This window comes from Hyperoodon ampullatus (assembly GCF_949752795.1).
Source record: "Hyperoodon ampullatus genome assembly, chromosome: 3".
In the NCBI taxonomy this organism is placed as follows: Eukaryota; Metazoa; Chordata; class Mammalia; order Artiodactyla; family Ziphiidae; genus Hyperoodon; species Hyperoodon ampullatus.
The window spans coordinates 179,516,210-179,544,156 of record NC_136916.1 but is presented as its reverse complement, the minus strand read 5'-3'; the positions used below and the strand labels follow the sequence as shown (position 1 = coordinate 179,544,156).

The following is a 27,947-nucleotide window of genomic DNA, read 5'->3' as shown; positions in this document are numbered from 1 at the left end:
TCTGGTGGCTCCCTGCGTGTGGACACGGCCACGTGCTGCCCTGGGAAGCAAGCTGACTTCACCCTCCAACCACAGGGCTCCCAGTCCTGGCTGCCACTGGGAGACCAGCACCAACCCTCCCCAAACCTCCTCTGGACCTTCCCTAAGAACCCTCACAAGGGCAGCAGGAACCAGCCGTGGTGTTCACGGGCCGTGCCTGACAGGGAAGCGTGGGGACACCTGCTGCCCCCCAGAGCTGGGGTGAATCCAGGGCAGGCCTTGACCATCCCCCTGGGGTGTGGTGATGCGGGGGGCCCTGACCACCCCCTTGGGGTGGGGGTGAACCCAGGGAGGGGAGCCCTAACCACATCCTGGGGCGGGGGTGAATCCGGGGGACCCTGACCGTCCCCCTGGGGTGGGGTGAATCCGGGGGGCCCTGACCGTCCCCCTGGGGTGGGGTGAATCCGGGGAGCCCTGACCGTCCCCCTGAGGTGGGGTGAATCCGGGGGGCCCTGACCGTTCCCCTGGCATGGGGTGAAACCGGGCCCCCTCCCTGGTGTGGGGGTGAGTTCAGGGGCGCCCTCGTGGTTCTGTGCACAGGTTCTGGGTGGCGGAAGCAGGAGGACCTGCCGGTCAGTGATCAGACCCCTAAAGGCAGCACGTAAGTGGGCTCTATGCTGGCAGCCGTGAACGTGGCCCTGCCTGCTTACATGGGCCACGGAATCGGAGATGCTGTCACTTGGCTGCTTCCCTCCGAGGGCCCTCGTCTTCTCGGGCACGTCGGCCTGTGTGGACGAGACGGGAGGGAATCAGGCTGTGTCCGACCATGGCACCGAGGCTGGCTCACCTCTGGGCAGGGGATTCTGGGCTTGGAGGCAGCCTGGGGAGACTGGCCAGGATTTCCTGGACTGTGGGTTCAGGGTCACCCCACGACAGTCACCTGGAACCTGGCAGGGGCACTCGGGCCACACCAGAAACCAGGAGCGCACTTGGCCCTGGGTTGGTCCAGCACCAATGTGCAAGATGCCTCGAGTGACTCAGACAGACAGGAAGGATCAGGACGCGCCCCACCCCCACCCAAGGACCCCAGTGGGAGCACGGGGCTGCCTGGCTCCGGGCCGCTCACCGGACTCGGAGGCTCCTTCTGGCTCCGGGCACTGTGGATGCTCCCGATCTCTGTCTGCGAGCTGGAGTGGGACAGGCCTTCGAAGTACGGCCTGGGTGGCACGGACGGAGAGCGCGTTATTCTCCAGTACCTCCGCAAGCTGAAGGCGCAGCCACTGCGCCTGGCGGGATCAGACGCAGAGCAGGGCCCCAACCCTCGAGGACCACGGCACAGGCGAAGACACCGAGGGCCTGAGAGCACCTGAGCAGACCTGTGCCCTGAAACCCCATCCGCTCTCGGCCTTGGCCCTGGCGGGGTGGCCAGCGGCACACGTTGACAGCTGCACCCAACACCCGGGCTGGAGGCCTGTCTGCTGGGGAACCCACAGCCAGCTTGCAGGAGCTGAAGGTCAAGCTAAAACGAGGGACGGGACTCACACAGTGTGTGCTGACGAAGCCACGTGGGGCGGGACCACAGTGCGTGGCAGGAGGGTCAGGCCTGAGACGCCACGCCTCAGCCCCAGGACTGGGACAAGGGCTGGCCAGGGCTCGCCTTACAGGCACAGCTAACGTTATGGAGGGAGCTACAGGCGGGGACGGCCCGGGTCAGCCGGGCAGCCGAGGTAATCACGGTGGCTGATAAAAGCAGAGATCTTCTCCAGCTGAAGGCAGAGAGGGGTCGGGGGGGCAAATACTGAGGGACACGACCACCGTGCTGGCCTTAAAGGTGGAGGGGGCAGCAGGGAGAAGGGAGGCAGGAGCCCCATCCTGCAGCCGCCTGGCCGAGCCCCCAGGAGGCCAGTGGCCGACACCCTGACTTGAGCCCACAGTCTCCAACCTCTCAGAGGAGGAGGACTGGGCAGTTGAGTCCAAGGTCGCTGGTCAGCAGCTGGGGACGCTGCACTGGGAGGTGGGTCTGCGCGGCTGCAGCGGGAGCCAGAGGGCAGTTGACAGCATGGCCACCCCTTTCTCGTGTGTGCTTCCCTGTGTCTGACTTATGCTTGTTCAAAGTTTAAACACCAACCGGTCCACAGGCCTCCCCGCCTCTGACCTGGACGCCCTCCACCCCCACCGGCTCCTGACGCGGACTCAGACCCGTGCGCTCTCTCCACCAGGCCGGGCATCAGCGCCCGCATCACCTGTCCCCCAGGCTCCCTTCCAGCACCAGCCACGCCGCACCCGTGCCCCTGGGGGGCGGCCCCAGCACGCCCCTCACCTCCGCATCGGACGGAGAGCCCTGTGGGCCCGTGCTCGCCGGTCCCCTCCTGTGATGCCCAGCCAGCACCCCCTCCCCAGCCCACATCCCCCGGCCCCCTGCCCAGGGCCCCTGCCCTCCGCACAACTTCCCGGCCCACCCCCCTCCTGCCCCAACACCACGGCCTCCTGCAGGGATGACCCGAGCTGCTCCCAGCAGATCCCAGAGAGACCTTTTCCAGATGCAAACTGGACCCTGTCACTTCGCCACTTCTTGCCTCTGGAAGCACCGCAGACCTGGGGCACTGTTGGGGTCTGCGGCTCCTGCCCTCCCCTCCCCAGAGCCTGCACCCCCAAGGGCCTACTTTCTCACAAACCACATTGCCCTCTGGCCCCGACGACCCCCCAGATGGACTTTCTCCTGGGCTGGCCTCTGCCAACCTCCGGCTTTGAAGGCAGACAGCTGTGTCCACTGTGTCCCAGCGCGGTGGCATACGCCGGCTGGCGGCTGTGCCCACCTGAGCTTTGGTTTGGGGGTGCTGAGGACGCTGTCATCGTCCTCCATGTCGGGGCCACTGTCACTGGGGTTCTCCATGTCCAGTGTGTCGTACAGAAGGTCCAGGTCCTCCTCCACCTCGGGGACATGCTCTGCAGGGTCCTGCTCCGAGTCCAGGACCTACGTGGGATCAGAGGTGTGAGGCCAGCCCGGGGGGAAGGGGCATCTGAGGGACAGACGGGAGGAGGGCGCACGGCCACCCAGCATCCTTCCTCCAGCCTGTGCCACCAGCCAGTCCCCTGGGGACCTCCGGTCACCCAGGCACTGGGCAGGAGGCTCTTCTCCCCAGCCTCAGCAGCTTTAACACCCCAACGCACCCTTTAGAGCACCAAGCGGTGCTATGACAGTGTGTGCTGTGGTGTGGCACCACCACGATCAGGATATACAAGGCTTCCCTCCCCAGGCACCCCCTGCCCCCGATGGTCCCCCCGCCCAGCCCCCGTGCACTGGGCCTTTCCCAGGATGGCACGTGAATGGAACTGCTCCGCGTGCAGCCTCCCCTCACTCAGCGTGACGTGTGTGTGTGTGTGTGTGTGTGTGTGTGTGTGTGTGTGCAAGTGTGTTTGCCCACAACCTGCTCCTTCTTGGTAGTGGGCCACCCACGGGGGGGGGTCACAGTATGTCTGACCAACGGCCGGGGGAGGACAGGGCGATGCTCCCAGCGTCTGCACTACAGGTGACGCTCCGTGACTGTTTATCAGTCTTTGTGTGGACGTGTTTCCATCTCTCGTAGGGAAGTACTCAGCAGTGGGACTGCTGGGTGCCTGACAAGTCTTCTGAGGCACCGCTGGCCTGTTCTCCACAGTGGCTGCACCGCTTCTGTTCCCTCCAGCATGTGTGAGGGTTGCCACTGTTACACACCCTTGTCGACACTTAACTTCCGTGTTCCTGGTGACGGCGCCCTAGTGGGTATTAAGAGGAGCCTGTGGTTCTGATCTGTGTTCCCCAAAGACTAGAGATGCCCAGCACCTCTTCACGGGCTGATTGGCTGTCTGTATTTCTTCCTTGGAGAACTATCTAGTCAGATCCTTTGCCCAATTTTTAAAGTGGACAATTAATTTTTTAATTGCATTGTTCTGTTTTTGAGTTGTAAGTATTCTTTATTTATTCTGGATACAAGTCTCTTATCAGATATATGATTATTTTTAAAAAATTATTTATTTTTGGCTGCATTGAGTCTTCGTTGCCGCGTTGGGTCTTCGTTACGTGCAGGCTTTCTCTAGTTGCGGCAAGCGGGGGCCACTCTTCGTTGTGGTGCGCGGGCTTCTCATTGCGGTGACTTCTCTTGTTGCAGAACACGGGCTCTAGGCACGCGGGCTTCAGTAGTTGTGGCACGTGGGCTCAGCAGTTGTGGCTCGAGGGCTCTAGAGTGCAGGCTCAGTAGTTGTGGCGCATGGGCTTAGTTGCTCCGCAGCATGTGGGATCTTCCCAGACCAGGGCTCGAACCCGTGTCCCCTGCATTGGCAGGGGGATTCTGAACCACTGCACCACCAGGGAAGCCCCAGATATATGATGTGAAAAAAATTTTTTCCCATTCTGTGGGCTGCTGTTTCATTTTCTTGATGGTATTGTTGTAAGCACAGCAGGTTTAAATTTTGATGTAGTCCAACTTACCTATTTTTTCTTCATTTGCTCATGCTTTTGGTGTCATTATCTAAAAAACCATTGCCTGACCCAAGATCACAAATACTCCTATGTTTTCTTCTAAGAGGTCTATAGTTTTAGCTCATACATTTAGATCTCTGACCCATTTTGAGTTAATTTTTGTCGGCTGTGGCGTGAGGTAGGGGTCCAACTTCATTCTTTTGTATGCAGATATCCAATTGTTCCAGCACTATTTGCTGAAAAGGCTATTTTTCTCCCCACTGAACGGTCTTCGCATCTTGTCGAAAATCAACTGATCATAAATAGAAGGATTTATTTCTGGACTCTTAACCTTACTTCATTGACCCATCACAGTCTGATGACAGTAACTTTTGGTAAGTTTTGAAAATGGACAGGTGAGTCCTCCAACTTTGTGCTTTTTCACAACTGTTTTGTCAATTCTGGGTCCCTTGCATTTCCACATAAGTTTCAGGACTAGCTGGTTGGTTTCTGCAAAAAGGCAGCTGGCGATTTGATAGGAATCATGTTGACGCTGTGGGTCAGTGTGGGAAGGACCGTGGCTGAGCCGGGCCCATTTCGAGCAGCTGACCCGCTAAGAGCTGCTGCAAGAGGAGGCCCCACCACCGCGCGTGGTCGCACAGCCGCGGCTTCCAGGAAGCACACAGCTTGCTTTACGGGCCATCACGACACATGTGATGGCGATGTCTTGGGGCTTCGATACTTAAATGCCACCTCTCCTGGGTGGGTCCAGAACCTGGGGACTAATTTTCCTCTGATCACATTAAAATAAAAAAAAATTTTAATTTTTTTCTGGTTATAACAGTTACACAAAGTCATCGTTTGGAGACTAGAAAAAAGCTAAAAGAAAAAATTTTAAAACACATAGAATGTTGATCATGGGCAGGCAGTGTGTGGGGTGACAGGGCACACGGAAACTCTGTACTCAGTTTTGCTGTGAACCTAAAACTGCCCTAAAAAATAAAGTTGATTTATAAAAAAACACAAAACACAAAAACCCGTGGTCACACCCCCCAAAGACAATGTCCCGTTCTCCTCCAGGTCTGTTCAGCAAGCTGTCAAGAAACACAGCAAGCATCGCCTGGGGCCTCTGCCTGCCCCTCAAGTGTCCCCAGGAGCAGGTGCCACCATCACCCTCGCTCCTGAAGAAGACAGTGACGTCCAGAGGGCCACGGGGGCAGCGAGCAGCAGAGCGGGACCCGGCTGGAACCGGCCTCCAGAGCCCTCCTCCCACCGGGACGCGGGGCTGCCACGTGGGGAGGGGCTGCTCACTCACCTCATCGGAAACTTTAAATCTCCGCAGCAGGGCCACGACTTTCTGCTTGAAGTTTTGTTGCTGCAAGACAAGCAGGACGGCATCAGAACCCTTGGAGCTGCTTCCCGGAGGACACAGTGGGGCCGGCACCGGCCTGCACCGTGAGGGCGGCCTCAGCAGGCGGGGGGCACGGCTCAAACACGCAGCAACACCCATGAACTTGCACACGGCTGCTGGCACTTTAACAACAGTAAGCGTTTTCACAAGCATCTGAAACCACAGCTGTGGTCAGACTTAGAAATGGACCCAGAGAGGAGCTGCCAGCCTCAGAGCCGGCGAAGGGGAGCCGCAGGGAGGGTGTATCTGTGGTTGTTCCAGGAGCCTCTGTGCCAGTGAGGCCCCCGCCCTCCCTCCTCGGGACCTAGGGCGTGGCCAGGGCACATCGCAGCCTGAGCCCATCTGCTCCTGGTGCTGCCCTGGCCACTGGCCTTCGACCGAGGCCACCCAAAAGGAGGCCCACGTCCCCTCCACAGAAGTTGGGCATCGGGTCCTGGACCTGAGGCTCAAACAGGTACTGTCACAGCAGCGTGCAGGCCTCCACACCACGGTCCAGAACACGCGCCTCACCCGGTATACGGGGACCAGCCCACGGTCTCCCAGCATGGCCGGGAGGGGGGGCAGTGGTCTCTGGGGCTGGGCTGGGCCATCAGCACCGGGGCTTCCCGGGTCTCCCTTCGAGCTGGCCTGGCCTGGGGCCGCAGGGCAGAGTGGCTGGGCACTGTGAGCTCACCCAGGAGCTCTGGCACCGGGGGTGGATGATTCATGATGGGCCACGGCCCCTGCCTGGATTTTCCTTCTAAAGGAGGAGCCTGGCAGCCCTTCCAAGCCCCTGGGCACAGAGCAGAGACGGGGGCGGGGGCCGGCCTCACACTGAGCACGTCTGGGCCAAGCGGCAGGGGCCGGCCCTCGCTCTGCTCGGAGAGTGGCCTTGCCCGCGGTCCTCTGGGCTGTAGGCCACAGCCCCCCTCCCAGGGCAAGGCCGTGGCATGGGGTCTCCCCGCCTTCACGCTGTATTTGGGGAAGAGACTGGGCCTCTGAAGAAGCCACAGGGCTGGGCTCAGGGGACAGCACGTGTGCCCATACGATCCCAGGGCAGGCCGCCTCACGTCCTGACCCGCCCCCGCCCCGGGCCCCCACCCCCGCCCTCCCCCCGTGTTGTTAGTAAAACCAGTTTCCACCGACCCTGGTCATGGACGTCGTTCTTACTATCGATCGCCGCTGCTTCTTGGGCTTCCCCACGTCGAAGTCATCCTCATCCAAATCCTGCAGAGACACGTGGCACCTGGGGCCAGGCCACCCTCAGTACACGTGGGACCCCGCCCCTGCCTGCCATGCGCCTGGCCCGGGGCAGACCCACGTGGACGGGCGGCCTCCCTGGGCGGCCTGGGGAGGGGACTGGTCTCCTGGGCGTCCCAGAGCCAGCGTCTGCTGACACCCTCCAGCCCCGGGGACGGGGACCAGGCTCCCAGCCTCCTATGCCCCCTGCCACCCTGGCAACAGTGGCTCTGGAGGGGCCTGGGCCCGTCCACGGCGGGCTGAGCGGCTGCTGGGGGCCTCGGCAGGGGCCGGGCACCGACGCTGGGAGCCTCAAGGCCAGCGCCCCCCGGGCCCCACGTTACCTGCCCCTGCACGGCGTCGTCGCTGGCCTCCTGTTCGGAGGAGAAGCTCTCGTACTCCTCCTCGGAGTAGTTATCTGCGGGGTGAGCAGACGGAAGGGCGAGTGCCTCGACATTCCGGCCGGTGTCCCAGCAACAAGGTGGCGCCCCACTGACAGCCCCCCACCCCCGGCCTGCAGGGGAGCCACGAGGACGCAGCCCCGCACACGGCAGGTGGACCGTCGAGGGGGGAGGGGCTGCGCTTTGTAGCTGCCACGTGCCTCCGCCCCCCACCGTGGCCCCCAGCCCTTCTGCCCGTCACAGGGTTCAAACTGGATCTCCTGCTCGACTAGGTCCCCACTGGCCCACCCTCACCTCAGGGGCGACGGGGACCCCAACTGCGACGGAGGTGACAGCCCACACCATGACCGTGCCAGACCCTGGAAGGCACCGTGGTCGACCCCATGACCTGCTTCCTGACCGTGTCCCAGTGTGAAGGCAGGGCTGACACGCCCGCAGCCCAGAGAGTAGCCGCAGACCCTCACATCCCCTCCCCAACCTCTCAAGCCCACAGGCCAGTGGCCAGGAGGCGCATCCGTGACAGAAATGCTGCCTGCAGCTGCACTCACCGGTGGACTTGGCCTTGGGGCCGGCCTGCATGGTGCTGTCCTCGTGGTCGATAGGCTGGCTGGACAGGGAGAAGATCCAGATCTCAGCCACCTTGACCGCGGCCTCCTTGATGTTGCTGCAAAGGCTCAGCACCTGGCCGCCCTCGGAGGGGTGCTGCATCACCTGTGGGCAGGGCGCGGTTCTAGAGGCCTCAGCAGCCTCACCCTGCAGGGGGCCACACGCTGGGGGTCGGGTGGGCTTTCCTCTGGCGGTGACGACAGGGGATGCACTCCGCAGGGCAAGCACAGCGGCAGGGGGCGGTGCAGGAGGACACGAGGACAGGGGGCCAGCGGACGGGCCGAGAGAGGAGACACGGGAGCAGGGTGGACGGGCTAGGAGGGAGCACACCGGGCCAGGCTGGGAGGTCAGCCAGGCCCAGCCCCTAAGGACCGGAGGCCATCAGGGAGGAGGGTCGGCGGCAGCGAGCAGTGTGTGAAGCCACGCAGGGGCCAGTCCAGACACAGCCACCGACTCTCGGGACCCAACCCCAGGAACCTGTGTCCCTGGGGGACCAAGGAGGACCGGGCCCCCAGCGCAAGCCAGGGCTCTGGTGCCGCGGAGCTGACATGCACCAGGTTTGGCCCACCAGGATGATGAGGCCCTGCGGCCGTTTTGATTGTGAGAGAATCAAATAAACTGGGGAGAGCGGCAGAGCCCCCCTGCGCCCCCCGCCCGGCGCCGGCCTGAGCCCCGCGCTGGTCCCAGACGCCCAAGCCATTCACCTTGATGGGGTCTCGTCATGATAACCCAGAGAATGCGTGCCTCTGCATTTTAGAAGCTGCCTTTTGGGTCATTTGATCACATCTAGATGCTGGGGTTTTATGGGCCAGATTCTTTTTTAATTTGGGGGGGCTTAGTTGGGGGGCCAACTCCTTAGTCAAGTAAGAAAGTAAGAATTTTGAGAAAAGTAACATCGCCTATCACCATCAGTGAAAAAGCCAAGTTAAAAAAGGTGAGCTGGCAGCCCCTCTGACCCACACCAGCATGTGTCCACCCACCCCAGGGAGCTCCCGTCCCGCCGAGCAGGACGTCCAGGAGGGACAGCGTGGGGCGAGGGCGCCTGGAGGGATGCCCTCCCGGGGGGGCACAGGAGGGAGGTCTGGCCGCCACCCAGCCACCCTGACCTCGGCCATGTTGATGGAGCCAGCCGCCAGCGTTTTGTAGCCCAGGATCGTCCGGTTCTTGTACCGCTTTCTTCGCTGCAACATGATCTGAAGCTTGTTGCCTTCTCTTTTCAAGAAGTGGGGGTACTGCGGGAGAAGGAGCGGGGGTCACAGCGATGAAGGCAGCCACGCCCACCAACACCCACGAGGTCTCACGCACCCAAGCCCCAGGGTTCCCTCCCTGCTGGTCATCAAGGGCCTCGGTCACCAGGAACAGCCCCTGGTGGCAGATGTGTGCCACACGGCCAGGCCCTCGGGAGGGGCCTGCGCATCTGTGGACATGTAGTAACTGCTCAGCGGTGCTTCCGCCTGCCAGCGGGCGGTGCCCACCCAGCACTCCAGGTCCAGGATGCCTGCGCCTGCTCATGGGACCGCAGGGCTTTTACACACTGCAGAGCTCGTGTGCACACAGCAGACGTGCACGTTTCCTCAAGGTTCACAAATAAAAACCTCCTTTAAAAGCTGGGGCACGATGGGACTGCCCTCCACCTTGACTGCGGTGGTGGTTACATACCTGTGCACCACGAAGCCGTAAACTTAAAAACAGTGAACTGTATACACTTTGGAAATTATACTCAGTAAACCTGACTCCCGGGGAGTTCTCTGGTGGTCCAGTGGTTAAGATCCCCGCCTTCCAATGCAGGGGGTGTGGGTTTGGCCGGGGAACTAAGATCCCACATGCCTCGGGGCATGGCCAAAAAATAAAAATAATAAAAAACCCCAAAAGCTGCTGTGGGTCTGGGCTCCGGCGGAGCCAGGCACAGCCCGGTGAGGTGGTCTTGGGGGAGGGCAGAGGCGGACTGGCAGGGTTCTCACAGACTCGCTAAAGCGCGGCCCTGTCTTCTACACTCACAGGGAGAATGGAGGAGTTTAATGTATCGGAAAAGCACTGATACTAAATACAGCAAGTGTATTCAGCCAGAACTACACCCACGAAATTTAAATAATGCAGATCTTAATGATGCAAAGAGAAGCGGGGGGATGAAGAGCCTGGGGGGCGGGGGAGGGCTGGTCTACTCACACACACCCCCGGGGGCCTTCTGCTTCACACGGTGGGGGGGTCCCGGTCTAAACAGCCCACACTCACTGCCAGCACACCCCAAAATAATACTCCCGAGGGGTTTGAACTTGCGACGCCGAGTTTCCATAGGTTCCTCCCCATCTTTCTTTTTCTGTTTTTAAACAATGTTGTTTTTTTGAGTGGCTTCCCTCAGCCCCCGCTCCCCCATCTTTTCTAAACACAGGAATGAGGCGACCTAAACCGATCATCTGAGTTTTGGCCTCACTACGTTCTCTCCATCATGGGAATGCGACGAGAGACTCGACCTAATAAGCGAGCACATTTCCAACCCTGGAGAGCGAGCCCTGTGGGAGAGAGGACCTCTGTGGCCACAGGGGCTGCGGGGAGGGTGGGTGGGTGGGTCCCCCTGGAGGCCCACCTGCAGGGAGAACGTCAGCGCCAGGTCAGTTTCCACTTGTCCACTGGGGGGCAGCACGATCTCGTGGGACCGCAGGATCCGCTTGGAGCCCTGGGACAGAACAAGACACCTCCTAGTTCAGAAGAAGGCATCTTAAAATGAAACAGCGAAGATGTCGGCTTGTCAGTTCTCTTCAGACTGTCAGGCAAAGACCCGCAGATGGTGGGGGTGAGGCCTGAGCGCGTGTGATTCCCAAAGGCCCCTGGGGAGATTTATCCAGAGCCTTCAAAGAGCCCATATCCTCTGACCCCCAAGTCCTCCTCCCAGAAGCCACACGCTCCTGGGAAAGCAGAACGGTGAGGGGTGACTGCCCCCCTCCCCACTGAGAGCAGAATGGGTGCAAAGGTCAGTAATTAAAGCCCAGCGGCACCGTCACAAGGACAAAGAGAGCAGTACAAGCCTAGAACTAGATTCAGAAAACACACAGACACAGGTAAAAACAAACTTAGTGTGTAATAAGGAGCCTTCAGGTCGGCAAGAAAAGCTAATCACTAAATGGCTGTGATACATGGGTGGTGAATCATCTGTATAAAACACACAGGTCCTGGGGGCTTCCTGGTGGTGCAGTGGTTAAGAATCTGCCTGCCGATGCAGGGGACACGGGTTCTAGCCCTGGTCCGGGAAGATCCTACATGCCGCGGAGCAACTGAGCCCGTGCGCCACAACTACTGAGCCTGCGCTCTAGAGCCCGCGAGCCACAACTACTGAAGTCCACATGCCTAGAGCCCGTGCTCCACAACAAGAGAAGCCACCGCAATGAGAAGCCCACGCACTGCAACAAAGAGTAGCCCCTGCTCGCCGCAACTAGAGAAAGCCCGCGCGCAGCGACAAAGACCCAACACGGCCAAAAATCAATCAATCAATCAATCAATTAATTAATTTAAAAAAATAATTAAAAAACAAACAACCCCCCCCACAGGTCCCAACCTCAAACCTCGTACCAAAATAAGTTCCAGATGGATTAAAGATGTTCATGATAGTATTGTTTTAAAACTAGGTCTCCCAACATGGACAAGCCGTGGAGATGTTACACTAAGTGCAGGAAGCCAGACAGGGCAGGACAAACCCCGTGAGCCCACGTCCAGGGGGCCCCACGAGGAGCCAGATTCACAGAGGTTACCACACGGCTGACGAGGCCAGGGGTGGCCTCGGGAGCCCCCAAGGCGTCTCACCAAGATGAGGGGTGCAGAGGAATGGGTGAGAGTGGGAGTGGGGTGTGGGTCCAGGACAAAGACGTGAGCCGCACAGATGTGTGAGCTGACAGGAGTGACGGGGAGGGGCGTGGGCACCAGTGTGGGGTGGCCGAGCGGCCGAGAGGAAGCCTTGCTGGAGACACTGCCCTCTGCACGCACGCGGCGTCGGTGCCGAGGCCGTGCTGCCCGCAGCTACTCCCAGCACGGGGTGCGCCGAGGGGCCCTCCTGCCAGTCCTCCCCCAGCCCTAGCTCTCCCGGGGACAGGCTCCCCGTGTGCGGTCTGGCGCTCGCCCCACCCCCTGGCCTGTTCCCCTCTGTCCCTCCCAGCCGTTTCCCCCCAGTTTCCTGCACATCTGATCCCGTCCAGGTCAGGACCTGAACTGACGGGCCCGCGCCCAGGCAAGGAGGCCCTGTGCGCAGACGGGTGAGGGGGCAGCAGTGAACACACGTGTGGAGACTCGGGTCAGCGGGGGAGGCCGGCTCGCCTGCCTCCTCTGGGAGCCAGGACACAGGGGCCTGGGCGCGGGGGTGTGGAAGGCAGGTGACCCAGGCAGGAGCGGATGCCCCAGCAGAAGCAGGCAAGGGGCCGAGTGTCTGCCAACTGGGGGCGGGGGGCGAGGCGACGGGGGCACTCGGGCGAGCTGGAGGAGTGGGGGGCTCCAAGGGGCCCGGGACCCTGACCAGAGGCTGAGGTCTCGGTAATGACGGGGTCCAGGGCAGGACCGCAGAGACGGGCAGCCGGAGGAACGGGGCCAGAGTGCAGGGGGGCCGGTCGTGTCAGAGGTCAACAGTGCCGGTTTCAGAGGCCAGGGATGGGTAAACCAGCTTGTTCTGAGGACCCGGAGCGCCAACGACCCCTCCCGAGCCAGGAGGCCCAGAGCATGGCCGGCGGGGCTGGTTCTCGAGTGGGCATCTTCCCACGTCCCAGGTGTGCAGCCGGGCACGGCCTGCTTCACGCTGAGAGCGGCAGCCCCGTCGGTGGGGAAGAGTGCTTCTTCGGGTCTTTGTTCAACAATGTACTGCTTTTCTGGTGACAGCAAATGACCGGGAAGGGCGGGCCTCACGCCTGCTGGGCTCCAACCTGAGCTCCCAGTTTGGAGGAAAGCCTGGCCCCGAGGCCCACGAGCTGCTCCTGAAGGTCCGGCCAGGAAGCCCTGGTGAGCCTCACGAGGAGCCACAGGCCAGGTCCAGAGCACCCACGCCAGCCGCAAGCTTGGGCTCCAGCAGCCTGGGGCTGGGGGAGAAGCAGGACCCCCGTCCTGTGTGGTGCCGACGGTCTGGGGGTAACAGGACAGGCCTCCGTACCCACTGGGCCCCAGCCAAGGGGCCGAACCCAGGACATCCGCACTTCCAGGAGCTGCCACACAAAGCCACGTGTGAGCAGTGCTGGGGGAGGGAGGGCCCTGCCGAGGTGGGCCCGACACACGGCCACAGCCGTGGGGGACGGCTGCAAAGGGCTGCACGAGGTATAGCCCAGGCCTGAGACCCACGTCCCACCTCCGGGGCCACCAAAAGGCCAAGGCAGCTCGCACATCCTCCAGGGCTGCTGGGGAAGGGGGCGCTGAGTGCTGGGGCAGTTGGGTCCCCCTGAAACACCGACACTTGTTCAAAGGCAGAAAGAAGGACCTGTGAGGCCCAAGGGACATGGAGTATTGTGGCCTGGGAGCGAGAGGTGAGCGCGGCCAGGCTGGGCCCGGGTGGAGGGCTGGCGGGTGAGGGGCATGCAGTGCGGGGGGCCGAGCGGGGAGCAGGGAGGGTCTGTCCCAGCTTCCGCAGGGGGCCTGTCTGCAGGTGAGCTCGGCACGCTTGCTTTCCCCCTCATCCCGTGACCCTGGTGGCCTGCCCTTTGCTGTGCCCGGGAGCGTGGGGCCTCCTGCACAGGCAAGGGTCCAGCTGCTGGTGCGGCTGTGCCCCCTCTCATCTCCTGGGCAACACAGGCATCCTCATGGCCCCAGGTCAGTGACACAGGCAGACCCTCACCTGCATCTTCACAGCAATCACCACCGAGATGAGCTCCTTCTCCAGCTCCTTGAAGACCACCAGCTTCTTCAAGGTCAGGCTGCACAACCTGCAAAGGGCACAGACGGGCTCAGCAGTGACCGTGCACTCCGACGCCTTCTCATGCTCCAGGAAGGCCCCAAACCGCAGCAGCCCCAGCCTCCGCTGGACCACGGGCTCTCTGAACCCCAGCACCTCGGTCACTCATGGAGACTGGCCCTCACGTATCCCAGGAGCCCTTGCCCAGGCCCGGCCAGGCTGGGAGCCATCTTCGGGGTCCCTGGACGTAGGGGGCACCCATCAGCACCCCCAGACTGTTGGACCAAGCACCCCTCCGCAGAGGATCTCCCTCCCTCAGGTGAAGGTGGCCTGGGTGGGTCCATGGGCGGGCAGACAGGAAACCTGAGACCACAAACCCCGGAAGCCCCCAGGGACCAGGGTACCCGTGCTTGGGAATCCCACTCCCAGCTGCCAGAGCACAGGCCTCCCAGGGACCCTGCCCTCAGGGTCCACTCGAGGCCCTGCCCCCCTCCTCTCCAGGGTCCTGCCCACCCACATGGCCCCACCCATCCCACAGGCCCCACCCACCCCAGCTGGGCTTCACCTCAGCCTGTTTCCCTGGAGACCGTCACCTGCCCTCCACTGAGCCCAGAGGGGCCAGGAGACCCACACCAGGGCTTCCCAGGCAGGGGATGCCCCTTATCTGACGGCTGCAGGGTGGAGAGAGACACAGTGCGCCCCCGAGAGTCCCTGACACACAGCAGGGAAGCAGGGGAGCCCAGCAGGACCCCTCTCACGGCGGGGCCACTCTCACGGCTCAGTCCCTCTACCACGGGGCTGCTCTGATCCTGCAGGGCCAGGGAAAAGGCTAGAGAAGGAGACGGATGAAAGCAGTTAACGTTCACCAGGACAGACCACGTCCTGAGCCATAAAACAATGCCTCACACGCACAAACGAAAAGAACCAGAGTCACATAAAGTATGTTCTCGGACGAAAATGGAGTTAGCTAGAAATCAGCAGTAGAAGGACAGCTGGAAAACACCAGCTACTTGGGAAATTCAACCACACACTGCTAAATCACCCACAGGACAAAGAGGAAGCCCGGAAGGACATTAGACGTATTTTGTGTGGAATGAAAGTGAAAAACAACATGTCAAGAATTGTGGAATGCAGCTAAAGCAGTATTGAGAGGAGAATTCACAGCATTAAACGCTTATATTAGAAAAGAAAGACATTCTCAACTATACAATCTAAGCTACCTTAAGACACCAGGAAAAGAGCAAATTAAACCCAAAGTGAGAAGGCAGGAAATGAGGATAAAAGCAGAACAATGAAATTGAAGATAAAGAAACAATTAGAAAAAATAAAACCAAATTCTGGTTCTTTGGGAAGAGCAATACAATTGACAAAAACTCCAGCCACACAAAGGAAAAAAGAGAGAGAGAAGGCAAAAATGACCCATATCAGGAATCAAAGAAGGAACATCACTACAGAGCTCACAGACATGGAACAGCATGATTAGGGATACTACAGATAACTCAATGCACACAAATCTGAGAACGGAAATTACACGTACCAAATCCCTGAAAGCTACAAACTGCCCAAACTCATCAGGATGAACAACAGCCTGATCTATTAAAGAAGTTGAATTAATAGTTAAACGCTTCTGAAAAAGAAAACTCCAGGTGAGTTTAACCAGATATTAAAAGAAGAAATAACACCAATTCTACAAAATATCTTCCAGAAAACAGAAGAGGAAAGAATACTTCTCAAATCATCTTATGAGGTTAGCCAATACCCTGACCAGCACCAACATCAGACAAAAACAGTACAAAAAAGGAAACTACAGACCAGTATTCCTTTCTGAACACACATGTAAAAATCTTCAACAAAATATTAGCAAACTGAATCCAGACATATATAAAAGGAACAACGGATAATACACCATAACCAAAGAGGGTCTGTCCCAGGAATGCAAGGTTGGTTCAACATTTGAAATCAATGTGATACACATTAACAGACTAAATATGAAAAACCATAAAATCTCAGTCAATTCAGAAAAACTTCTGACAAATTCAATATCCATTCATGATTAAAAACTCTCAGTGAATGAAGAATAGATGGGAATCCCTTCAACCTGATAAAGAGCATGTCCAAAGGTCCCCAGCAAACATCACGCTGGATGGTGTGAGAGAGAATACTGTCCCCTAAGATCAGGAACAAGGCAAAGCCACACCCTTTCACCACTGCAATTCAGTGGGCACTGAAGGCCCGCCCAGGGAAAGAGGGCAAGAGAAGGAAACAAAAGGCAGAAGGATAGGAAAGGGCAGAATAAAGCTCTTCTTACTTGCAGACAACACAATCATTATGTAGAACATCCCAAGGAATGCAGGGGAATGTGAAAATGAGCTCCAAGAACTAATGAGCTTAGCAAGATTGAACGACATCAGTTCAACATATGAAAGGCAACCACGTTTCTATATACTAGTAATGAACAACTGAAGTCAGTGTTTAAAAAACCTTCCATTTACAAGAAAGAAATACCTAAATCTCATAAAATAAATGCACCATCTGCATGCTAGAAACTCCCCACTGCTGTCACAAGGAATCAAAGAAGATGTGCCAGCCTCGTGGACGTTAATTCTCCCCAAACTAGATCTACAGATTTAATGCAATTCCAATGAAATCCCAGAAAGACTTTTTTGTAGTTATTGGTAAGCTGACTTTTAAATTTATATGGAAAGGCAAAGGAACTAGAATAATCATAATAATTTAGGAAAAGCTTTTGCACAGCAAAGGAAACCACTGACAAAACAAAAAGACAATCTACGGAATGGGAGAAACGATTTGCAAATGATATGACCGATAAGGGGTTAATATCCAAAATATATAAACAGCTCATACCACTTAATATTGAAAAAACAACCAACCTGATTAAAAAATGAGCAGAAGACCTGAATAGATATTTTTCCAAAGAATACATACAGATGGCCAAAGACACATGAAAAGATGCTCAACATCACTAATCATCAAGGAAATGCAAATCTAAAACCACAATGAGGTATCACCTCACACCTGTCAGAATGGCCATCATCAAAAAGTCTACAGATAAAAAATGCCAGAAAGGATGTGGAGAAAAGGGAACCCTCGTACACTGTTGGTGGGAATGTAAATTGGTGAAGCCACTAAGGAAAACAGTATGGAGGTTCCTCAAAAAACTAAAAATAGAGTTACCAAATAACCCAGCAATTCCACTGCTAGGCATATATCGGGTTAGAGACAAAAATACTAATTTGAAAAGATACGTGCATCCCAATGTTCACAGCAGCACTGTTTATAATTGCCAAGGCATGGAAGCAATCTAGGTGTCCGTTCAGAGATGAAAGGATAAAGAAGACATGGCAGGTATGTATGTATATGTGTGTGTACATATATATGTGCATATATATATAATGGAATATTACTCGGCCATAAAAAAAGAATGAAATTCTGCCATTTACAACATGGGTGGACCTAGAAATAAGTCAGGCAGAGAAAGACAAAATACTCTATCACTTATATGTGGAATCTAAAAAATAAAATAAATGAATGCATATAACAGAAACAGACTCAAATATAGAGAACTAGTGGTTACCAGTGGGGAGAGGGAAGGCGGGAGGGGAGAGATAGGTATAGGGGAATGAGGTACAAACTACCATGTATAAAATAAGCTACAAGGATGTATTGTACAGCACAGAGAATATAGCCACTATTCACAGTCACTTTAAATGGAGTATAATCTGTGAAACTATTGAGTCACTATGCTGAAACTAATATAATATTGTAAATCAACTACACTTCGATAGAAAAAAATAATGACTTTGAAAAAGGAGAACAAAGTAAGCTGGGCACCTCTCACTGACATCAAGACTTGCTATAAACCAAAAGTCATCAAGACAGAGTGCTGTTGACAAAGGAAAGGCGTATAGATCAACAGAATAGAAAAAGAAAGTCCGATAAATTGGATGTCATCGAAATTTAAAACTTTGCTCTGCGAAAAACACTATTAAGAAAATGAGAAGACAAGCTAGGAGTGGGAGAAAATATTTGCAAATCACATATTTAACAAAGGACTTTATCCAGAGCATACAAAGAACTCTCAAATCTCAATAATATGAAAATAAACCACCCAATAAAAATGGGCAAAAGATTTCAACAGACTCTTCACCAAAAAAGACATGTGGGCAATAAATAAGCACATGAAAAGATGCTCAACATTATTAGCTGTTAGGGAAATGCAAATTAAAGCCAGAGCTAGATACCACACACCTATTACAAAGGCGGAAACAAGATCCAAAGGCCCAGTGCTGGCGAGCCGGCAGAGAGGGGGGCCGTGACCCTGCAGGTGGAGCATCAGCTCCCAGGACCCCCAAGCCCACTCCTGGGAATCCACCCAAAGACTCGAACACGAACATTCACAGCAGCTGAGCTCACATTCGCCCCAAACTAGAAACCCAGACATCCCTCAAAGCCGTCAGGCCATCCACACCAGGGAGTGCTGCTGGGGGACCGGAGGACCGAGCCCCGCCACGTGCACACGCATGCAGGGGCGCACACGCAGGCTGCAGGAGAGAAGCCAGAGTCCAGAGGTCACGCCCTGCATCTTCGCCCACCTATGTACCTTCTGGGAGAGGCAGTGGAGGGCACAGGGCGGAGAGTGGAGCAGGGGCCCCGAGGTTCGGCCTAGGGCGTCCTGCCCTGCCTGAGGTGTGACAGAGCTCAGAGCTGCAGACAAAAAAGCAGGCAGGGTTGAATTCTACTGCATGTACGGTTTTTGTTTTTTGAATTAATTTATTTTATTATTTATTTTTGGTTGCATCGGGTCTTTGTTGCTGCACGCGGGCTTTCTCTAGTTGCGGCAAGCGGGGCCTACTCTTTGTTGTGGAGCACGGGCTCAAGGCGCGCGGGCTTCGGTAGTTGTGGCTCACAGGCTCTAGAGTGCAGGCTCAGTAGTTGTGGCGCACGGGCTTAGTTGCTCGGCGGCATGTGGGATCTTCCCGGACCAGGGCACGAACCCGTGTCCCCTGCATTGGCAGGCGGCCTCTCAACCACTGCGCCACCAGGGAAGTACCTGCATGTACGTTTTTAAAGTACCTTTTCAAAAGTTAGAAAAACCTAGAAGACCTAAAGGATGTATCAACCAACTGCAAAACGGGGGCCTTATTTGGATCCTGCTCTGAATCAATTAATCATTAAAAAATACTCTCCAGTCCTTATTTGGGGGTGAGGGTCTCAGGGTCTCGATCTCTTATTTTCAGGGCTTTCACAACCCCCGTTTCTAGAAGCTGACATCCCTCACGACGTGTCTGGCTGGGGACGGGGTGAGTCCAGCGTTCAGAGTCCACAGCGCAGAGGGGACCATCCAGGAAGAAGAGCTGGGTGCCCACGAGGACATGGCAGTGAAGAAACCGCTCCATGAAGGGCCTGGCTTCCAGCCCATAAGGAGGGGCCCGTGGATCCGCAGGGAGCCTGTCTCCACCCCGGACGGACTCACTTCAGAGGCTCATCTCCCAGGTGACTGTGACACCTACAGCCATTTGGGATTTCTTGTGGGGTGTGTGTGTTCTAAGGTATGTTCAAGCTGATGCTATTTGTGCAAACAACACTAAAAGAATCGAAAGGATCACCTGCACCCAGACACTGAGCTAGATCAACAGAATAAATGCTATTTGTTTTTTAGCCAAGGTTGGTTCTGAGAGATAGGCCTGAGGGCAGCCAAGGACGAGATTTACTGCAGAATGCTTGGCCCTCAAGGAAACCATAAACAAATACACTGTGAAGCCCCCACAAACAGTGATGCATCACTAAGCTGGGACCATTATTCCGTCAAACGCCCTGCATGGCACTAGGTTCTGCAGTGACACACAAAGAAGCCAAGGTTATCTTACACAGTCCCCATAAAACTCCACCCCATCAGCAGGTGAAAACGCAGCCTTTCCACGGGAGGGGGCCTCGCTCACAGCCAGTGTTCTCTCTCCTCGGACTGTGTCTGCTCCGAGCAGGAGAGAGGAAAGAGCCAAGCTCCACACCTAACCCAGGGAGGCAGCATCCTGGTCTGTCTCCTAAAATAGAGAAAAGTTACAAAGACTGATGCCACAAAAGCCACCTGCCCACCACCAAGCGCTGACAAATGTTCTCCGTGCCAGCTGCAGACCTCTTTAGAGAAATAAGGCGCCCACGACCACAGACACCCACTGTGTGCGCTCCTTACCACCCCCTCCCCCCGGACGAAGCACCAGCTGGAGGAGGGGTCTCCTCCCAGGATACGGCCGCCGTCCCCCAACTCCGGGGTCCCCGTCCTCCCTTCATAACAGGCCTCCCCCATGTTAGCTGGGCGCCTGCCTCCTGGCCAGAGACCTCAGTCCTGTCTGGGGCGGCTGGGCATGGCCACTGAGCAGCTGGGGCGGCGGAACCCGAGCAGAGGCCATGTGATCACGTTCTGGGTGGCAAGCCCTTGCTTGTTGCCTTCCCCCTAGATGCAATGGCAGGACCTAGGCAGCCACCTTGGACCCAGAAGTGGAAGCCACATGCTCAGCACGGCAGAGGGCCCAGCCAGCCCTGGACCCCTAACCCTGGGCTGTACACGAGGCAGGAATCAGCACCTTCAGGTGGCTCTGCCTTTCTGACTCCCTGTCACAGAGACATCGGCTGTGCTCTGGACTGCCAGGCATGTCCCATCTTCACTAAATTTGCCTGTACGCGTCAGCCTGTGTTGTTCTGTTTCTCAGGTCACATGCTAACCCCACCCTGAGTGTGCTACTGCAACTTGCCCTTCTCTCCCCACCTCTCATTCCTTTTTGAGAGCCGTGGGCACATCACTAGTGTGCACTCCCCATGCCCGCCGTGTACTTCCTCTCTGTACGAGCTTATGGCTTCTCCATCTCCCCGTGATGGCCGTTCAGGCTGCTCCACTGATCCGACACTACACGCTCTGGCCCCATCTTTACAGGGCTGCACGGGCACCTTCTGCCCAAGTGGGGTTACTGGGTCAGCTCCACACACTCAGAACCTGTCCAGGGTTTTTGTCAAACTGTTCTCCCAAGCTGTGGGGTTAATATGCACTCCTGCTGGCCCAGGGGGTGTTGGTGTCCTGGGGCAGCCATAACGAATACCAGACAGGGCGGCTTAGACAACAGACATTTGTTTCTCATGGTCTGGAGGCTGGAGGTCCGGGATCGGGGTGCCTGAAGGGCTGGTTTCCTCTGGTCATGAGAAGGATCTGTTTGGGCCTCTCTCCCTGGCTGGCAGACGGCCGCCCCTCACGGCCTCCACTCTGTGCACGACCCCCAGCCCCACCCCGGCGTCTCTCTGTGCGTCTAGATCTCCTCGTTTTAAGGACACCAGTCATAGTGGAGAAGGACCTGCCCTAGGGCCTCATTGTAAGCTAATCGCCTCTTTGAATACCTGTCTCCAAATACAGTCACATCGCACTGGGAGAGTCAGGGAGTCACAGCGTGAACTTGGCGGGGGCGGGACACAATTCAGCCCCTAGCACTCAACCCCCCAAACGAACAGAATCACTAGATTTGCGGGATCTCACGGTGGTTTTATCTGGTATCGCCCTGACCTCCAGGGAGGCTGCGCAACTTCTCGGGTGCTTGTTGGCCGTGAGCGATCCCATAGCCTGCCTGTCCACAACCTTTGTCCATTTTTCTACTGCACTGGCATTTCCTGTCTACGGATTCTTCCTTTATTCTAGGTGTAATCATTGGCCTATGTACATCACATCTATCATCTCCTAGCTGCAGGCTGTCACGAGTGGGTTTCCAGACAATGTTTATTTAATTGTCTTTTATGATTTATGCTTCTTGGATAATATATTCGTTCATTTCACACCCCTCCTCCCAATTTTTTTTCTCTTTTCACTGAGGTCACTAATCTATGTGGAGCTGTTCTGTGTATGGTGTGAGGTAGGGACCTGATTTTATTATTTTCTACATGGATGCCCATCTGTCCCCCAACCACTTCTAAAAGAGTACATCCCTTCCTTATGGATGAAGAAAGCTGTTTCTGAAGCAGGCTGCATTTGTGTGTCTGTGTCCTGCTCTATGTCCCACAGGTCAATCTGTCCATACTTCTGACAATTGCATATTGTTTTCATCAGTACAGCTTATTTAAATAAACATGCATCTGCTAAGGAAAACACTCCCTAAACACAAGCATACTTCATTTTTCTTTAAAGTTGCTTGTCTGTTTCATATAAACTTCATAATTTGCTTGCCAAGTTCAATTCCTTCGTGGAATTTTACAAAATTGAATTGCATTTAGGGAGAAGTGACATCTTCAGGTCGTCAGGGAGCCTCAGCACCTTCTTACTCAGGTGTTTTATGTCCTTGAGTAAGCGGTGAGGCGGTTCTCTGGCCAAAGTCATTAATGCCCTTTGGCCAATGATTCCTAGATAAGCTACCAGCTGCTTTTCTGAATAACACCGTTTTTCTTATTTTCAAATTGAAACACTGCAGGTGTTTCAACACTATTGATTCTGTGTGCTGACCTTGTATCAGTCAACCTTCCAGAACTGTTAGTGGTTCTAACAGCTTGTATGCGCTCTTGTATTGTCCATTTGAACAACGCCATCGGCAAATGGTAGTTGTGTTTCTTTCAACCCATTCCTATCTACTTTTCGTGTCTTGTTGCACTGCCCGGTACCTCAAGGATAATAGCAGTTACCTTTCTTCTTGGTTTTAGAGGTAATACTTCTAGCGTTTAAGAATGATGTGTGTACAGCAGCGAAGTCCAGTCACCTTTCTGCAGTGATGGAAATGTTCTATAGCTGCACTCTCTAATGTGGTAACCAGTAGCCAGCAGTTGAAATATGGCTGGTGCTAGTGCAGAAGTGAATTATACCTTTTAATGGATAAATGGATTAATGAATAGCCAAATGTAGACTAATACATTGGATAGAGCAGGTCTGTAGATTTTTAGTAGGTGCCCTATAACAGGTTAAAGTTCCTGTTTATTTCTATATCCCTAAGAATGTCTCTTAAATTTCATCAATGTTTTTTCTGGATAGATCATATGATTTTTCTCTTTCACTCTGAATGTGATAAAAATAATAAATAGTCTAATGTTAATTATCTTGAGATAATTCCTATTTCATAAAATGCTTTTACAATTTTATACCTTGTTGGGATTTTTTTGGGGGGGGGGTCAACATTTTCTTTAGGATTTTCACGTCTATGTCCATGAGGTCAACCCTACCCTTGTGCTGCCTCTAGGAGTTTTGATGACTCTACTGCCCTCAGGAAATTGACAGCTTTGCCTCTTTTTAAACATCTTTTCAATCTCTGGAACATGTCATAACGAGACAGTGTTTATTTCTTGAACATTTGGTAAAATTCACAAATAAAACCACCTGGTGCTCTTTGGGGAAGAGAGGAGGTTTTGATGTAACTGGTCTCTACACATTTTCTATTTTACTACATCAATTACTAAGTAATTCATATTTTTTCTAGAAAAGCATCATACTTATTTTTCATATTTATTGACAACGTTGTTTAGTGTTCTTCGACTTTGTCACTTCGTTCCAAAATTGTTTATGTGTGTGCTTTCTCTTTTGATCACTTTTGCCAAAGTTTGCTACATTATTAGTCTTTCCAAGCAGTTGACTTCTGGCTTTTGTTAATATTTCATATTGTTTTCTTATTTCATTAAGCTTGCTCTATTACCTCCATTCCTCTATTTTTTTCTAAGATTTGCCCTGTTCTTTACATAACTTGAGTTGGATGATGATGTGATTGAAGGCTCAGTCTCTCATTCTCTAACACTTGCACTTAAAGAGGCGTCTCAGTGTTCAGAATCGACACCCACGTAGGTTTTTGACAGCACATGGTGGTCCACTATCCTCCTCACAGGGGCAGCCTCCCTGCCACTCCAGGGTTCCCTAACCCCAGGGAGGGTGGTCCCAAGCCCCCCACCTAGTGCCCCGGTTTCACAAGCCCCCCACAGACGTGCTTCTGAGGCCCCCCAGCCACCCCCAGGCACCTCCCTGGCTCCGCCCTGGCCCAGGTCCCTCTTTATCCAGATGAATCCCACCTGGGGATTTCCCCTTCCTTTGTTTGAGCATGCACACACAGCAAAGAACTGTTTCTACTCTGTCTTTCCATGTTTGGTGGCCTCTTCAAAGCAGCTGGTCTCGCTTTGTGTGAGTGTGGACGGACAGTGTGCCCCCGCTTCCTGCAGCACCTCATTAGGATGTCCAGCCACAGGTCATCCTCGGTGGGGGGAGGAGCCGCTAGGACTGGGGCATCACCTTAAAGACAGGTGTGAAAGATGCCTCTGCCCTTGGGAGGGGAATGCCCCCGAGTGGGTGTGGGAGGGGCCCTGATGCACACTTCAGTCCTCAGGGTCTCTGGTTCTTGCGGTGCGGGAAGAGCTGGGCCTACAGGATGGAGCGACCCAGGGGACAACCGCGCACTTGCAAAGCAGAGACTGAGGCGTGCCCGCGGAAGTCGGCTGTGAGGGTCAGCAGAGCTGCGGCGCCGCCCACAGCCCAGGGCAACTAGACACCCAGGCTGGGCTGTGATCCGGCTGAAGGCAGCTGCGGCCCTCTCAGAGCCACCTCCTGCCGCCAGGTGGGTCCCAGGAGGTGGGGCCGAGCCCACGCTGCCGGGTCTCTGTCCCTCCGGGTGACACCTGGGGCTGGGGCTTCCGTGTGCTCTCAGGTCAGTGGGCCCCATGGGCCCTGACGGGATGGGCACCTGGCCACCGCACAGTGCCCGCCCCTGCCCGCAAGGCGGGCAGGTCTCCCGGGGCTGGTCCTCGGCCGGCCAAGGTGCTGGACAGAGTCTGGAGGAAAAGGGAGGTGCCAGCAGGGTGGTGGGGCAAGGAGGGAGAGAAGAGGAAGGGAGCGGGGAGATGGCACCCTGGGGGAGCGCTGGCCACATCCTCCCTGGGGTTGACCTGAAGAGGCAGACTCTTAGGGGGACCTGGCAGCACGGGGTGCTGGGCCTGGGCCCCGGAGGGCAGGGGTCACAATGGAGCATGGGGTCAGGGCCAGGGGTGAATGGACACAGGCCCTGGGACAGAAGGCGGGCATGGGGGACGGGGACAGGAAGATGAGCAGCGCACCCTGGGAGCGGGAGAGCGGGGGCAACAGGGACCTCCCCTGTGTGGGGGTCATTCAACAAGGCCCACCTGAGCACGCGCTACCCGGGGGAGCAGGGGCACGGGCTCTGCCGTGGGGTCAGGCTATGCTGGGACACCGAGGTCAGGGAAGGCGTGCTGGGGGGGTGAGGAGGAGCCCCCGTATCCCGACACCCCTGGATTTTGTGAGTGACGAAACAAGTGACATTTCAGAAAGTTCACAGAAAGCTGGTTTTGCAGATGTTTTTATACACAGGCTCGCATTGACAGGAAGGTCTCACGATAATGCCCCCCAGGGGCCGGGGGGGTGCCCGGTCTTCCCAGGGCCCCCAGTCGCCACGCAGTGGAGGGTGCTGAGGGTCCCCCAAGGCCCCGCTCCCCGCTGCTGCCCCAGGAAAGCTGGCCAGCACCTGCGCCCAGCCCCAGAAAAAAGACCTCAGCCTACCCAGCTCCGGAGCCTGGGTTCCAAGTGGTGGGGGCAGGGCCTCGGGGGGGTGGGGTGGCGGGGAGACGAGGCTGCAAAGAGCACAAAGCCTCCGATTCCTCTTTGGGAGACTGACCACCCCCACGTCCCCCATGTGGGATGCAAACCAGAGACGGGAGCCTGCGGCCCCGCTGCCCCGGGGCACTGGTGTCCCAGAGGAGCAGGGTGGTGTCTCCTTTAATCCAAATCCCCCGAGCGCCATTCAGCTGCGGGGAGGGGAGGGCAGTGGCAGGCGGCGGCTGGGGACTGGCTCCCCGATGGCGGAACGCCACAGGGTCCCCAGGGCCCCACGTGGGCCAGGAGCAGGGCAAGGGCAGTCCCCACCGGGGGACTCGGCAGACCTTGGGGTCTGGAGACGGCTCCCCACCTAAGCAGGACCCCAGGCGGGTGGGCCCCTGAGCCCCTCCCTGGGTCCCTGGCTGGAGTCCAGCCAGGCAGCGTGAGGGTCGGCGCTGGCGAGCCCCGAGGCGTCCGGCTCTAACTTTTCCCCACCCTGGGAGAGTGTAACTGCTACAGCCATGTTTGGGGGAACAGTCTTGCAATGCTACCTCTCTCCTTTTCTATTGCAGTAAAATGTATACAACATGCAATTTACCGCCTTCAAGGAACCAGTCCAGGGGCATCAGGCACATTCACACGGTTGTGCCACCATCACCACGTTCCGTAACTCTTTTCATTTTGTAAAACTGAAACTCTGTCCCCATTCAACACTCACTCCCCTCCCATCCCCCAGCCCGCGGCCCTACCTACCATCCTACTTCCTGTCTATGAATCCGACTGCTCTAGGGACCTCATACGAGTGGATCACACATGATTTGTCTTTCTGTGACTGGCCCATGTCACTCAGCATGTCCCTCCAAGATGCAGCCTGTGTCAGGACCCCTTCGTTTTCAAGGCTGGGTCATTGTCACCATATGGACTAAGCACAGTCTCAGCTCATGTGAATTGTGCTACTAGGAACACGGCGGGGCGGGGGGGGAGGAATATCTCTTGGAGACCCTGCTTTCAATTCCTTCAGGATACTCACCCAGATGTGGGATTGCTGGGTCCGGGGGCAGTTCTAGCCACTGTTTTACACAGGAGATGCACCATTTTACATTCCCTCCAACAGTGCACAAGGCTTGGTTTTAACTTCTGATTAAAAACCTCTGCTACAGTGGCTAAGACTCCACTCCTCCAATGCAGGGGACACTGGTTCCGTTCCTGGTCGGGGAACTAAGATCCCACATGCCACAAGGTGCGGCCAAGAAGAGAAAAACAAAAACAAACAAACGAAAACCTTTGCTAAGTGGGGCTCTTCCTCAACTGGGCTCCCCAACCCTAAGAGGAAGGCAAGGCTGTCTCACCCAACTGCTCCGGGCCCACCAAGAGTGCGGGGGCCGCACAGCGGGACCTCACCCCCTCCCTTGCTCACCCCCCTCAGGACGGAAGCGACAGGACCAGTCAGAAGCAAAGACATCTGAGGAGGGGACTGTCCCCGCCTGGGCCCACTGCCTGCCGCCGAGGGAGGCTCTGCGCGCTCTGGCAGGGCAGCGACCTTCCCGCGTGGCCTGTGGAGGGCACCTCTTGGCCGCCCTGTGGACAGAGTGGACAGGGCACAGGGCCCAGGGCAGTGGGAGGACCGGCGCCGGGTGGGGGCTCCTTCCTGAAATAGCGCCAAGACACGCCCCTCTCCACACGCGGCGCCGGTCACTGAGATGCCGGGGCTCCCACAGTATCTCTTCTGCCATCTCTGTCCACCTCTGCTTCTGCTCCGCCCCCCGCGACAGCTGCTCAGCTGGCACTTGGCTCCTGTGCCGAGCCCGTCCGCGTCTGCCGTCCAGCTGGGCGTTCCGGAACGTTCTTTCACCAGAGCCTCCTGTCCCCGCCCCACGGGTGCAGGGCTGTGCTGTGGTTGATGCTTCCTGCTGACCATCACTCTGTCGGACCTGGCTGCCGGCGTCTGCTCGCATCCAGAGCGGGCACGAGGAGGGCTCCGGGCTCTGGGCTCCGCCCCGGTGTCTGTGCCTCCGCCCTTTGGAGAACCTGAGGTCTGGGCCTGTCCTTGGCTTTCCCTGCAGTGGGCCCGACCTGGTGGACCTGGGCTCCCGCCTGTCCTCCTCCTCCTCCTGGGCCTCCTCCCAGGTCTCTGGCCACTCCTGGTCTTGCTGGCTTCAGAAGGAGGCAGGAGTGCCCGTCTGCACGCCAACCACCATCTCGGCCACCTTTGCCCTTCTTGACCTTTTCACTCTAAAATGAAAAGTTCCAGCCCAACGTGCAGTCCTTTCCAAAACACAGCCAGTTCCCTCCTGACTGCCCAGGGGCCAATCCCAGGCCCCCCGCCCCGGGCTCTACCCATCTCCTGGAAGCCCCTCAGCCTCCTCTCCACCTGACCAGCCCCCCGGAGGACACTGTACTGTCCTGTGGCCGCCAGCCGGTGTGGAGGCGCCTCGCAGAAAGAGCCCAGTGACTGGCTCTGTCCAGCCTCCGGG

At 56.4% G+C, this 27,947-nt stretch overlaps 1 protein-coding gene across 3 annotated transcripts in view; it reads right to left on the bottom strand.

The window, feature by feature from the left end:
- PACS2 (phosphofurin acidic cluster sorting protein 2) overlaps window positions 1–27,947 on the bottom strand; it is a gene marked incomplete at its 5' end in the record, with an annotated part of 60,190 nt that overhangs the window by 12,970 nt on the left and 19,273 nt on the right. For 2 of the 3 annotated variants that reach the window (XM_079700926.1, XM_079700927.1), the window contains 10 exons: window positions 690–764; window positions 1,106–1,196; window positions 2,796–2,953; window positions 5,733–5,792; window positions 6,954–7,034; window positions 7,391–7,464; window positions 7,996–8,158; window positions 9,160–9,285; window positions 10,638–10,727; window positions 13,851–13,938. In XM_079700926.1, coding sequence (XP_079557052.1) covers window positions 690–764; window positions 1,106–1,196; window positions 2,796–2,953; window positions 5,733–5,792; window positions 6,954–7,034; window positions 7,391–7,464; window positions 7,996–8,158; window positions 9,160–9,285; window positions 10,638–10,727; window positions 13,851–13,938 — 1,006 coding nt within the window. The remainder of the gene's footprint in view (window positions 1–689; window positions 765–1,105; window positions 1,197–2,795; window positions 2,954–5,732; window positions 5,793–6,953; window positions 7,035–7,390; window positions 7,465–7,995; window positions 8,159–9,159; window positions 9,286–10,637; window positions 10,728–13,850; window positions 13,939–27,947) is intronic. The other variant, XM_079700928.1, reaches the window with a different exon arrangement.